This window comes from Scomber scombrus, chromosome 23, assembly GCF_963691925.1.
Source record: "Scomber scombrus chromosome 23, fScoSco1.1, whole genome shotgun sequence".
In the NCBI taxonomy this organism is placed as follows: domain Eukaryota; kingdom Metazoa; phylum Chordata; class Actinopteri; order Scombriformes; family Scombridae; genus Scomber; species Scomber scombrus.
This window is the reverse complement of record NC_084992.1, coordinates 18352474-18366793: the sequence shown is the minus strand read 5'-3', so window position 1 is coordinate 18366793 and position 14320 is coordinate 18352474. Positions and strand designations below refer to the sequence as shown.

At 43.9% G+C, this 14320-nt stretch overlaps 1 protein-coding gene across 1 annotated transcript in view; it reads right to left on the bottom strand.

The window, feature by feature from the left end:
- fgf11a (fibroblast growth factor 11a) overlaps window positions 1–5643 on the bottom strand; it is an 80717-nt gene extending 75074 nt beyond the window's left edge. Inside the window, exon 1 of the mRNA XM_062444707.1 lies at window positions 5451–5643. Coding sequence (XP_062300691.1) covers window positions 5451–5643 — 193 coding nt within the window. The remainder of the gene's footprint in view (window positions 1–5450) is intronic.
- Between the last annotated feature and the right edge of the window lie 8677 nt (window positions 5644–14320).

The following is a 14320-nucleotide window of genomic DNA, read 5'->3' as shown; positions in this document are numbered from 1 at the left end:
TCGTTATCAGTGACTCCATATGTAAGTGTAGGTAGTGTAACTGCATTAATAATAAAGACATATAAAGGTTGTTTCTAAAGTTTTTGTCATACCAATGTGTTATTTGCTAGATTGATATTAATATCTATAAATAGCTTTTACATTGACTTCATTGTGCTCTCCTCGCACCCTCCATAAAAACATGAAGATGCATCACGTATACGCCCAGAGGAAGAAGGGGGGGACAATAGTAAACAAACAAACAAAACTCTAAAATGGAACGATTAGCGATCCATACATTAGTCGCGCATCACGCTCGCTCCTGATCCATTAACAATAGAGCGGCGGGTTATGTAACGCGGCAGCACAATACCTACAGTACAGTATCTCTGCCATTGTAGCATCTGCTGGCTAACTGACTGGCCCAAAGACAAGATGATTAGACACCGCGGGGGGAAATACAGCGGCTGAAGAGAGACAGGCAGAGGAGAGACTAGGGGAAGAGATAGGTAGAGAGAGACAGTCATAAGAAAGCCAGATGTCCTTGAGAAGATAAGTGTGTGTGTTTGTGTGTGTGGAAGGGGGCGATCAAGGATTTTGAGAGAAAGGGAGAAAGAGAGAGGGGAAGAGAAAGCAAGTCAGAGGATGGAGTGAGAGGAGGACAGAGAGAGAGAAAGAGAGAGAGAAAGAGAAAGAAAAAAGAAAGAGAGAGAGAGACAAAAGAGAGAGAGAGAGAGAGAGAAATATAGTCCTTCTCTGGTGTGGCCCCGTCCAGAGTGTCCGGTCTATGAGGCAGTAAATCGCCCCAGCTCAATGTGTGCTCTCCAAACGCTGCCGCACATTATTGATAAATCAGTGTGTGTTAATGAGAGGAGCTGATGTGTCCTGATGAATCACGGCACAACAATGAGCTTCAGACACACACACACACACACACACATATACACACACACACTAAAACACACAAAGAGAGTCTGGCCGGGGTGCGCGTGTGTACGCCGACTACCATCACGCCATCGTTTGTCTCCAGCACAAACGCGCACATATTTTGTCCCTCTCATGCACACACACACACACACATTTATATACACATTGACACACACACACACAAACCAATTTGCAGTAGCTGGATGAACACTTGGCCCCGGCGCTGCAGTAACAACTCTGAATGTTATTCTATCCTGTTAACAGAAGAAAGGAGGGCTTCCACAGCAGCTCCGGCAGGCTAGTCAGAGGACAACACCAGCTATTTTGGTTTAGCTTTGATATCCAATAGGCGGCTTAACATCCTCATTAGATCATATCAGCGATGCATGCACATGCACATCACACGTCTCGCACACAAACACACACACGCAAAATTATCTCTCTCCCACATTCACTCCCTAAATTATCATGAAATCTCAAATCGTGTGTGTGTGTGTTGAAGTGTATCAGTTTGTGTGGATGTGTGTGTGTATTCATAATGATGGAAATATGTATTTGTGTATATCTGCACTTGAAAGTGTGGGTTTGTGTGTGTGTGTGTGTGTGTGTGTGTGTGTGTGTGTGTGTGTGTGTGTGTGTGTGTGTGTGTGTGTGTGTGTGTGTGTGTGTGTGTGTGTGTGTTTGTGCAGGGCGAGCTGACCTTGTTATTAGCTGAGTGGGCTGTAGTGCTGGGGCATCATTAGTATGGATTAGGTGAGGGTTAGAGGGTGTATGTGAGCGTGTGTGTGTGTGCAGAGGTGAGGAGGTGACAGAGTGGAGAGAGATGGGGGGATGACAGTGTAAAGGAAGAAGGTATAGAGGGGAGAAAGAGAGAGAGAGAGAGGGGTATGTGGGTCAGGCCGGGGCACGCAAAGGTAGCAAATGTTTGAGGACACACACACACACACACACACACACACACACTCACACACACACACACACACACACACAGTCCACGCATTTTCTTCATATAACTCCTCTTACAATAGCCTCAAATGTCCTTCAACAGCTCATAGGGGGAACCTGAACTATCCGGTCACAATGCAACGACGTGTGATAACATCTATTTGAGGCATTGTTTGTTTATCTGTGGCTTTTTAGAAGTGTCACGCCATGCTGGACTGTAAATGTGATGCTGAGATTTTTATTTTAAACTGGGGCACAGGACTGCATGTGTGCTGACATAGGTTTAAGTTGCAACGGTTTGAATTTTTATGAAAGTAGCCAGAAGTGTCTCAGGAACTGAAATGAGATGAAATATGTGGGGGAACTTTATCTTTACCAAAATGCTGTGCAAGTCTTACACCATTTCTTAAGTTTGGGACACTGTCAATTAAGCCCCAAAACAAAGAACAAACTTCTGTTAGATAACAGATAAGCCAAAAAAAGAAAAACATATCTCTTCTCTTTAGCCTTTAACTAGCTGTGACAAGATTACATAATTAATGGTAATTATAATGTTGTTAATTTCAAAGACCTGAATGACATGCAAAAAGTAGAGCTTATAATGGGAATCAATTATAAACTAACTGCTACTCACTGTTTATATTCTTTGGACTATCTGGTGGCGTGATGGCTTGTGCCACCAGTGGCATCTGCCAGTATTCATAAGGCACTTGTGGAGTTCGATACAAAGTATGGTAGATATTTTAAGTTAAGGTCATTACATAACAGCTGATACTCATCTTACCTCTGACCCAGAAAGTGGCTTTTGTTATAGCTGGTCAGACTTTCCCGGATATTCGGTGCAAGCTGCCACTTGAGGGTGATCGTATTGCTTTTTTGTGCTTGTCGACTGTTTTACTGCCTGCCTTCAAACTGACTTGGGCAGAAGTGTACATGTTTTCTTAGATGCCATTTGACATTTAAACAAGATACAAACAATATTGAGTGTAAATGGCTGCAACCGTAACACTGACACACGCAAATGTGGTGTTTGTCCTGCATTATGAATGATAATCCTGTAAAAATACTGATGCGGTAATACGTCAAACTGTTATCAGCTGTCTGGAGTGAAATCTGGGTTGGAATTTTAATTTATAAAGCTTCAGGTAGTGACTAAAATCTCACCATCCCTGTTAGTCTCTTAAAGCGTATGTACAAGATTAAAATTGAGAATATGCACTTGATAAAAGCCAAGAGAAGACACCCAGAGCCAAAAGAAGCCGATATAAGCCACTTGAAAATAACGGGAGCCGACCAAAACACAAGACAATGGAAGAGACTACAAGCCACAGGATAGCAGAATAGGCCAATAAAAACCAGATGATGCCAGTAGAAACAATGGGAGCCAGTTGGAGGCAAAGTGAAGGCGAGCTGTAAGCAGGATGCTCTGAAGTCCTGCCAGGAGGAGGAAGGAGGAGGAGGAGGTGGAGGCTACGGTTCGGGAATATTGGAGACGTTTTATTTTTGTTCAGGGGTCAACTGTGGCCCCTGCTGAGGCTCGAAGAGGGAGGGAGACACTCATAAATGATGGGAATACACTTTCACATACACACTCACGGCCAGGGGTCAGCTGTGTCCTCCATATGCTGAGCACGCGCACACACACACACACACACGCAGACGCTCCTTGAGAGATTGATGAAGATGCACACTGGCACACACGTTACATAACACAGACCCCCTCCCTCCTAAATCACAACCTGATATGGTGAAGCTGGTAATGCGTCTGTAACAACATCCCCCGTACTTCGCCCCCCATGATTACAATAATAAATCCATAAGAGTGTGAAAAACACTGCAGTCATTAGGATGGAAATGGCTTCAAACAATGAGAACGGCGCACGTGTGGCCTTTTCCCAAAGAGCTGGCACTGTCGCGACCCGTCCGACATATTTTACAACCCCAATTACAGTAGTGAGCTGCCGCCTCTGTGGCAGATGCTGCTTCCCATGTTAGAGGTTTCACCATGTAATTATCGTGATGAACTTGGCACACAGCCGTAATAAATATCATGGAACACACACACACACACACTTGGATATGTGGGAAAGACACACACACAGACACAGACTGTACATTGAAGTGCAGGAGGGTACACTGGTGAGGTGAGGACAAGCACTCCAGGACCTCCATGCATACACTGACATTCAGTTTTATATAAACTGTTCTCATATGAAATACAGTGCAGTGTTTGGTGTTTAAATGAGAAATTAGATGAATAAACCGAAATATTTCTCAATGAAAGAACTGATGATGACAAAAAAGCAAAATTGACTTTAACAGTTTTTAAAAAAAACTCAAATGACAATATCTTAAAGCCGATATTGACATCCAAAGTGAGAAAAAAGCTAAAGATTACTTTACAACCAAAAGCAAAAAAGGATATATAAAAAAAAGAAATCCAAAATTACTTTAAAACATTTTTAAAAAATCCAAATTGACTCCCAAAAAGAAAAAAAACTTCAGTAAGAATCCCTAGACAGAGAAAAAAGGAAATGTGACGCTCGAAAAGGGCAAAAAGCTGGCCGATTTGATCACTTACCAAAATAAAACTTGTAATATTGAACAAATAATGAAACTGGACATTTAAAAAAACAAACGACTGCAAAAGAACATTTTGTTCATGGATAAATAGCCTACACCACTTGTGTATGTGTGTGTGTTTACTGCTCAGTCACCTTCTCTAAATTTAGAAATATTTTTGAAATAGATCCAAAGGATTTGGAAAGTCAACAGAACCTCTGAAGAACCATAAGTCATCGACACTAACAGAGGCACTACTTTCAAAATCCAATTTCTTTTTGGCTCGTAATGTTAAAAAAATAAATACTTTTTTTTTTTAACATCACCATATGCACCACAGACGCACTCATTGCACAAATCAAGCGTCATTGTCTCATTTAGCCACAATGAATAATTTTGCAATTACATTTAATATGCAAACACACAAGACAAATTAGGCCGCACTGTGTTTCAGTTGCCTTGGGGGAAGCGCGGGGAGAGTAATGGCCCCCAGAATCGCAAATGAGGCGACTCTTGACATTTTTATATCACGGTAAATCACTGTATGTATGAGCCAAGTTCATTGTGTGCTTGCAGATTACCATTGTGTGTGTGTGTGTGTGTGTGTGTTGACATGTACCTCGACAAAGTCATCAGCACACAGTCACAAGAGGAGCCGTGTCATGCTTCTGGTCAGTGGTAAAGATCTGTGTGTGCATTAAGCGGGAATTTACTCAATCCATTCCCCTCTACAAGCTCCTCTATCATAAATACAGGACATGCTGTGTGCAGCTACCAGGAAGATTGGCTGGGATGTTTCCCAGATTCAGATTAAGCCCTGAACTAGAAATTACAGGCAGTGGATGTTCTCTATTGAGGCTTTTGAGTTGAGGATTAATCTGTAGTCTGGCAAGTCAACCATCAAAATCCAGTTATCCAGTACAGGCAGAAAAATGGAGCAAAGAAGAGAAGATGAACAGGGTGCAGGAGGGAAGGAGGTTAGGAGGAAAAGTGGGAAAAACGGGAGATTTTAATTGGAAGGGCTTTTTGGAACTCACCCGGTCTTTTTTCCATTTTTCTCCCTCGACTGCCACATAGTCGAACCTTCGATATTAATATGAGGATTTGCTTTTGGCAGAGTGACTTGTTGCTCTTGGGGCATGGCTTCCGCTTGCTGGCGATCTGCCGGTTTGCCTGGGGGTCCTTGACCTCCCTGCGCTGACGAATTAGGGAGCTGGCGAGAGCAGCCATCTTCCCAGCGCTGACCCTGCCGCCGCCTCACCAGCCTCTGGCGGCTCGGTGGCGCCCAGGTGTCGGGGGGTACCGTGGGCCACCCCCCTGCCCGCTCACCCAGGGCGACGGAGCACCGCTGAGGGAGGGGTGCAGAGCGGAGGAGGGGGCTTCGGAGGATTGACCGGGGCAGCGGAGAGAAAGGCAGAAAAAGAGGGAGAGGTAGGGGAGAAGAGGAGGAGGTGGAGGAACGAGGGGTGGATCCCTCAAAGGCCCACCCAAGACCAAACACAGCTGAAGCTTGTTGAGGTCGAGATTGATGCGTTCGCCTTTAAATGTCCTTCTGTTTGTTTGCAAGTCAGATTCCAGTGAAGCCTCGATACGTCACTCCTCCTCTGTTGGGACAGGTCATGTTGTTATCCACCCAAAAAAACAGTGAGCTGTAGCTGATGTCCCCTAATGCCTGGTCCCAGTCCAAGTGCACCCTTACCCCCCTCCTGGAGCTCCAAGGAAGTTTGACTCAACCCCGTCCGAAAAGGTTCAACGACCAAACCATCCGCCGCATTGTGAAACCGGACCCAAACAAAAATCAAATATAGTCCCGTCAACTTGTTCAGTCCTGCTGAGCAGAAGCCTGACCTTATTCAGAGGGACGAAAAACCGTCCGGACATCAACTCTCCCAAATAACACAGTCGGGACACACTGCAGCTCCTTTTCTTTCGTCAATCACCTGTAAAATTTCTCCATCCGAAACGCCGACAGAGCAAAGACAGAAGTAGAAGAAGAAGTGGAGACAATCCCACCTGAGGTATCAGCTCCGCGAGCTGGGACGAAGATGAGGGGATGCGGACGGACGCTGCTGGACGGAGTGCAACGGCTTGTTTCCTCGCCGTCTTTCGACCTCTCCTGGCATCACCCTAGCATTCTCCCGTGCCCTGAGAGAAGAAGGGGAAAAAGACAGAGGCTTGAGAAATCCGGCATTTCCCAGAGACAGAGGTGACATTCATGAACGAGAGAGCGCGGGGGGGAAGAGAGACAGACTGGGACACTGAAGCGAAGAGAGAGAGGAGGGAGGGAGTGCAGGGAGTCTATCTATCCCCCCTATCGGATCGGGCTCTCCAACTCTCTCGGCAGCGCGCGTTCACCACAGCAGAGCGCAGCGCTGTGTCCTTCAGCCACGCGTGCCGCCTCGCAGTTGGGAGAACGAGGGATGAATGAATGGAGGGAGACAGAGAGCAAGGGAGGGAGAGAGGAGAGGAGATGGGGTGGAGGGAGAGGGAGGGGTGGGGTGGGTGGGTGCGCTGGCAGGTAGTCGTGCCTTACGGTAGATGCTGTATTGCCGCCGCTGCTCATGGGAGAGTCTCCAGTGGTGGGTGACAGTAGTCCGGTCCGGTTCTATTGAGTCCAGCTGCACAGTGTGTGTCCGTGAGAGGGAGACCAGGGGGGGAAAAGTGTGTCTCCCAAACAAGGCGCACACGTGTGAGAGAGTGCGTGCGTGTGTGTGTGTGTGTGTGTGAAGAAGCAGCAAAGTGTGAAGGTGTACTGGTGTGAGGGTGTGTGACAGAGGCAGCGTGTCTGTATGTGTGTGAATGTGTGTGTGCGCTTGTCCCTGTTCACAGTGTATTACCGAGCGAGCGCTGGCAGCGTGCTTCACACGCTCTCTCTCTCTCTCTCTCTCTCTCTCACACACACACACACACACAGACACACACACCCCCCCTCTCTCTCTCTCTCTCTCTCTCTCTCTCTCTCTCTCTCTCTCTAATCTATTTCCCTAAACCCTCCCCCTTGCTTTTTTCTCTCCCTCCCTTTTCTACTCCCCGTCTGTCACTCAGATCCCTCCTCCAAAGTCTGCGATTCAAAGTCTCCTCCTCCCCCGTCTCCCCTTATTCTCTTCATCACTTTTTCGTGTGCCGTACCCGGACAGGCTGAGCCGGGCCGGGTCAGAGCTGGGGTGCCACCCACCCCCAACCCTCCTCCGCTCCACCCTCTACTCCACCATCTCTGATGTGATGTTGGCTTAAAGAGACAAACTGAGCGAGCTTGTCAGTGCTGCACTCTCAGCTATGACAAGGACGTATAGATGCGGTGACACAGCCTGAGTCAGTCGGGACCTTGCGTCACTGCCTTCACATCAGCCATACATCTGTAAATGCGTCAGTCGGGACGCACAAAACGTACTCAATCACATATATAGTGTACGTACGCAACAAAGCGGTGATCAGGCAGGTTTTAAAAAAGCATAGAGTGTAGCCAGACTATTTAAAGTGCCTTATTTGGAGGTGAAACCAGACGCAACTGAATACGTTTTTGGATAACTCGACAGGAAAACTGTGTCCTTACTATTACAGAAAAAAAGTTGTTGATCTTGTATGGATGTTTACAGCTGACAGTTTGTCTTTTTTTCTTCCAAATAAGATGAGTGATTTTTCTTTAAAACCCATCTGATTGTCTCATTGCTCATGTTTTTTGCTCTGTCAGATTACTATGAACACATTTTTAGCCATGCTAGTTTCATGGCACTAAGGATGGCTATGTAGATCTGTTAGTCCACCACTTTGGTCCAGACTGAGGTATCTCAACAACTATTGTATTGATTACAATAGACATTTTGTACAAAGATTCATGTTCACCATTGGATGAATCCTGCTGACCATGGCGATCCTTTGACTTGTCCTCTTACACCACCATGAGGACGTTTGATTTTTTAGCAAATATCTCAACAACTATTGGATATATTACCATTAGGTTTGGTACATAATGATGCTCAGTAGATGAATCTTAATGATTTTGGTGATACTCTAACTTTTCAATTAGTGTCACCAAGCAGTCAAAGTTTTCACACATCCGATATCTCAATACTGACTGTATGGATTGGCACAACATTTCATGGCCCCTAGATGATGTATTCTAGTGATTCTGGTGATCCCTGGACTTTACATCTCTTTGTTTTCCCATTAACACTAAATATGCCTTTTTTATTGGATGTTAGTGCAGTGTAAGCACATGAAACATACTGTAATTCTGCTGCCATTTTTGGCCAGGACTCATTTGCTCTCTCGCTAAAAAAATACGATCTCAGTCTCAGGAGACCATCCCCGGGTTAAATTAAGGCTAGAATAAATGAAAAAATAAACAAATAAATAAATAAAACACTACGGGAGCTAGAGCCAGAAATTGCAAGAGGCAATACCAGCATCAAATCTAAGCCCGCAATTTAATCTTCGGAGAGTGCTGGTATTGCCCCTGACTTCAGTTGACATCTATTGGCCTCTGTTCAAATTCAGGTCAGTGAGGGTGAATTTATTTGTGCCCGGGCTGAATAACACTGGCAGCGTGGGATGATTTTCATCACCGCGTGGCCACAGATGTAGTGATACGGTCAGGGTAGTAGTATATGTTTACAGTGTCTGTACAAGAAAGAGTTGAACTAGCTAATCTATATTGTTTTTAGCTTTTTTTAAAGATAAAAATATATGAAAATGAGAGAATACGTTTCTCCTCATGCACATATCAACTTCCTTTTGGGATTATGTACATGCTGGGTTTAATTATTCTATTCACAGATATGTGTTTGTATGATCTCAGATCCAGTACTTGATGTTCTCTGAATGGTTCCGGATCCCCACCTGATTTTCTCAGTGTTTTCCAGCAATTCAAATATGTCTGGTGTTGTGCTTATTAGCAGTTTCACCTTTTGGCAAAAACAACTGAGCCAATCAGAGCTTAGATATCGGGATAAAGGATAGGAGCTTGATCTTAGTGGGCCAGAGCTAGATGAAATGCAACAAAATATGGCAACAAAAATTAAGACAAAATGACAATTCGTCACCATCCTCTGTTTAGCTGACTTCGAAAGTAATAAGGGATTCTTAAATTATATTAGCAACACTGTACCAGACTGGTGAGGAATTATCAAAGGCAGTTTCGGTGATAAACTGCCTACACTGCTTAAAAAGGTGGGAGTAATTCCCCCTCCTGTTTTGTGACACAAGGTTCACATTAAAGCGTGATGACAGCAGAGCGAGCGTGTCTTAGCCCCCGGAGCAGTCAGCGTTCCCCTGAGAAGACTAATGTAAAATGATAGTGGGATTCTGTGTTTGTAGGCAGACCTGCTACTGGTCTCTCCCTCTCCCGTTTCTGCTGGCCTAGCAGAGAAAAAAGAGAAGAGAAAACCCTGCAGGATTTCCCCTAAGCGCGCACACACACACACACACACACACACACACACACACACACACACACACACACACACACACACACACACACACACACACACACACACACACACACAGTTACCTATCGCTACCGTATTGCAGTTTCCTGAGCTGTAAAATAACGTAATTATCTCTCTCTCCCTGTCCTGTCCTGTCCTGCATCTACTTACTGCACCATAAAACCCAACCCTAACCCACACCACCCTGCCACCCAAGGGCATCCCTCAACCCCCCCCCCCATCAAATCAAATACAGTTCAAAAGTTACCCCTCTCCCTCTCTAACCACCATCTTCAATCACCCACTGGGCCAGCACCGAGGCAGACAGTCCATAACAGTGAAGGGAAATCCTGGAGACTCAAAGGACACAGTTACAACAAGCAGAAACTGGTACAGAGGCAGGTTTATTGGGAAGCTAGGATGGGAGGGAGGGGGGTGATGTAGAGAAACTGGTGGATTGGGATGAAGACATCATTTGGCAAAGACGAGCCAAGACGTGGCACAGAGAGTGCCAAGGGGGAGAGCTGAGGCGCCAAGGAGACAGACAAGAACACCGGCCAAGACAGAGACACACAGGCAAAGACAGAAGGAGGGACAATGATACAAAAAGCAACATTTTAAGGGATGTAAAGATATGCAGTCAGTCAGTTTGTGTGAGTGTGTGTGTTTGTGTGTCCATGAACTTGTGTACCGGCTCGCTGTCATCCACGGATAGCTGAACATGAATCTGTTCCCAGAGTGAGTCAGTTTCCATCGGCAAATGCCTCTGAGGGTGACGCCATGATCGGGCCGCGCCAGCCGCGGGGCAGCTATAGTATTGTTTTCCACCCGCCACCCTCCCCTTCCCCCCTCTCCATCCATCCTCCCCACCCTCCACTCTTCACCCAGACAGCCTGGCCCAGTTCTGTCTGCATGTATCTCTAAGTTCAGTCCAATAGAAAAGGTTCTTTACTGGTATAGCAGAGGAGAATGTGGACACAACACTAGCTATAGAAACCCATGCAGCATTTACACAGAAAGATTCTTTGTAACTTATATTTACTTTGAGTTAATGATAGATCAATAAAGACACCAGCTACATGAGCTACATTTTCACACGGCAGACACAGTCATTGCCTTCCATTGCTAGCTAGCTTACAGCTAATGTAATATATTTTGGCTGTTTGGGGCAAATAAACACAAATGGCCTTGCAGTCAAACTCAAGCAGGTTATGCAAAGTAATCATCACCATCAGTGGGTCAAAAATGCTAAATTTACCTGTTAGCAACCAAGCGAACAATGGTGATGTTTAACAAGTCAGCTAGCTCAGAGAGCTGTTCTCGCTCCTCAATAAGTCATTTTTAAATAAAATGATGAACCATACTGAGAACAAAGTATCACCTATTACTATAGTTCACCAGCTGGCCCTGTGAGTAGCATTAGTCCTTCCCTGTGTCTCAAATCACATACTTCTGTTAGTACACTTCTGTGCAATATACTCTGTACTTACTTGCATAGTTAGCAAATCTCGATAGATTAGTGTCTCAAATCCAAAACGGCCGTTACGCACTTACCAGAAATGACAATTAGGTACATGGTACCAAATCATTACAGACTGCTAAATTAACCTAATAAACCTGATGATGGCTTATATCTGACAACAGTATAGGGGTGCCTAGTGCAAAAAACACTTGCATAATGCATATGTATAATGCAGTGATGTTCACCGTAGTTAAGCGGAACTTGGGCACCATTTCCAGTTTGAAAAGCGGTCCCTCCCCTTCTGCTACATAATGAAGATTGAGGGTGAGATGTGTCCATAGTTCCATACTCAACCTTTTTTTCACGGTTTTGAGTTAACCATCCAGACACTCATAACGCACTGCATTTTTCCATACTTCTCAGTGTGAACGCACTTTGTGCACTCAAAATATTAAGTTTAAATACAGAAGTACGCAATTTGAGACACAGCACTTGTGTCACCAAGCTTGTGGCGCCATAAATTGCGTGAGGACAAACTGATCAACTTCACTGTCCCACTTTGTGATTTGACCTTTACTTAAATAATAAAGCCAGAAGAGAGGACATTTGATGAAGGTGCCAGACCTTCATCAAAAGGTTTGAACCTTTGTAAAGAGGTAATGTCAGACACGGCATCAGTCTAAAGCTGTAAACTAGCTACGTCTATCAGCCTCTGGTCTAAGGTCAGTTGTGCCATGATTTCAAAGAAAACATGATGCTAACATTAGTATGATAGTATGTTCACATTGGTGTTAAAAAGGATGATGTTTAAGACTTAGATTTTTGGGATGTTATCTATATGCAACATGATAACATACTCTGTTCAAAGTTAACAGTTTAGTAAAAGTAAGTATGTAACTTTGCATGTTAGTGTAAAGGCTGCATATAAAGGATACCGTTTTGCATGTTAGCATTGTAAAGTTGACACACTACGGTTATATTATCATCGCAGTGCAGCTTTGGCTGAATGGAATTTGATCATTTGTTATAGTTGTGAATTGAAATGTTGGAAGTGGACATTTCTACCTGCTGGTGGCACGAGATTAAAATTGAGAGGATCATCAAAGTCTACATGTCGACATCAAACTGGATTTCACCATGCTGTTGGACTGCCGGACAGACGAGCAGATCAAACAACCAGCCAGCATTGCCATCACTAGTCAAGTTGGACTGAAAAAGCACTGCCTCTTGCTGTTTGTCCAGCTCCTTTTCAGTTGCTTTCTTCCTCACTGTCCGTCATCTCTGTCTGTTTCTGCCAAACGGCTTGGCATGCAGAATATTGCCAAAGCATGTGAAACCATATGGATTACCACTGGGATTGAAATGTGTACAATACAACATTGTGATAACTAGAAAGTGTGCATCAAATATCGTCTTTGTCTTCATCTTCCTCTCCTCCACATGTATCACTCCTTAATCTCTCCCCATCTCCTCCTCTTCATGTTACCCGTCTAATTGTCTTTTCCCCTCCCGCCGTCTCTCCTCATGTAACCCTCTTTATTTCCGTCTCTGACACTCTAGAGGTGACTGGTCTGGTTTGCCTCTCAGTCTAATCTCAGGCTCATTATGTAAAGGCATGTTGGCTCATTTGTTATTTCTGGCTCCAATAACCCTGATGAAAGATGTTTTTTCCCCCTCTTTCTCTCCTCTTTCCACCATTCTGTTATCAGACAACGTTAATGATAGCAACATCAGTCCTCTGAGAAGGTTTCCTCTCTTCGCTCCAACATGTTGATTCTGAAATGAAAGTGTGACTCATACTTTCACCTGCAAGCATACGTATTTGTTACAGATGTATGTTGGCTATTTTACATAGCAAAATGGCATTTCAAGTTTTTCTTCTCCCACTATGTGTTTGCATGACTGATCATACCAGTGAGTGTGTCGCTGTGGGCAGCTCACTGATTCTGTAATATGGCGGTGCAGAGAGGGCTGCCAAATGTCACAGGAGCAGCAGGAGAGAGAAGGGGTAAAAATGGTCATTTTAACAGAACTAAAACTAGCTACTGTAAGCACTGTGGCAGTTAAGGTCAGTGTTTGGTGATAATACACCAACAGACAACATTCATAATAGCATGTAAAAATGCTCTGATATCTTAAAGTTGGATGTTGTGAGTTGATGTTTTATACTGTCTGAAAAATCAAACACAAGACAAACTTGTGATGATGTAGTGTAAAGGACAATGTGAATTTGGTTGTTTAAGCCAATGCTGAAATGTCAAGCAGCTAAAGCACAAAAAGACCTCATTTTGGTTGTTAGGACTTTTAAATGTTTTGTCCCATAATAAAATAAAATAAAATAAAAAATCAAATTCATAAATTCAGTAATTTATGCTTATATATTTGAAGGTATAAGTTTCTTCTTCACTTTAAGCAACTGACCTTGTTTTTGTGATGTTTACATAAGAAGTTACAAACCATTAAATAGAACCATTAGTGCAGACGGTGGTTAATGACCATAGTGAGAACAAGGGACGCTCAGTGTTACTACGTCTGACCTTGTAAGATGATTTATTCATACATGAGACCAACATGTAAAATTATCATCACACACTAGATGCATGTCTTAAAGGTATAGTGTGTAGAATTTAGTGGCATCTAGCACAACAGGCTTGGCAGGAATAGAATATAATATTTAAAAGTATGTTTAAATAAGTGTAGTATCACCGGAAAATAAGAATCATTGTGTTTTCGTTACCTTACCTTACTTTACCTGCAATGCCAGGTTTCTACAGTAGCCTAGAATGGACAAACTAGCTCTAGAGAAACTTTCACTTTTTTGCAAGTTTTATGGCCACCATAGGTTCTGTTGTACGTTTAGAAGGGGAAGGGGAGGGATATTCAATTGATAGCAATCGTCAACCTTACTGCAATCCTATACACTGCTCCTTTAAAATGGGCTAAACAAAGCTCATCAATTTTAGAATCTATTATTTCCATCTTCCAAATTGAGCAGCATTTGATTAAATACGCTACAGCA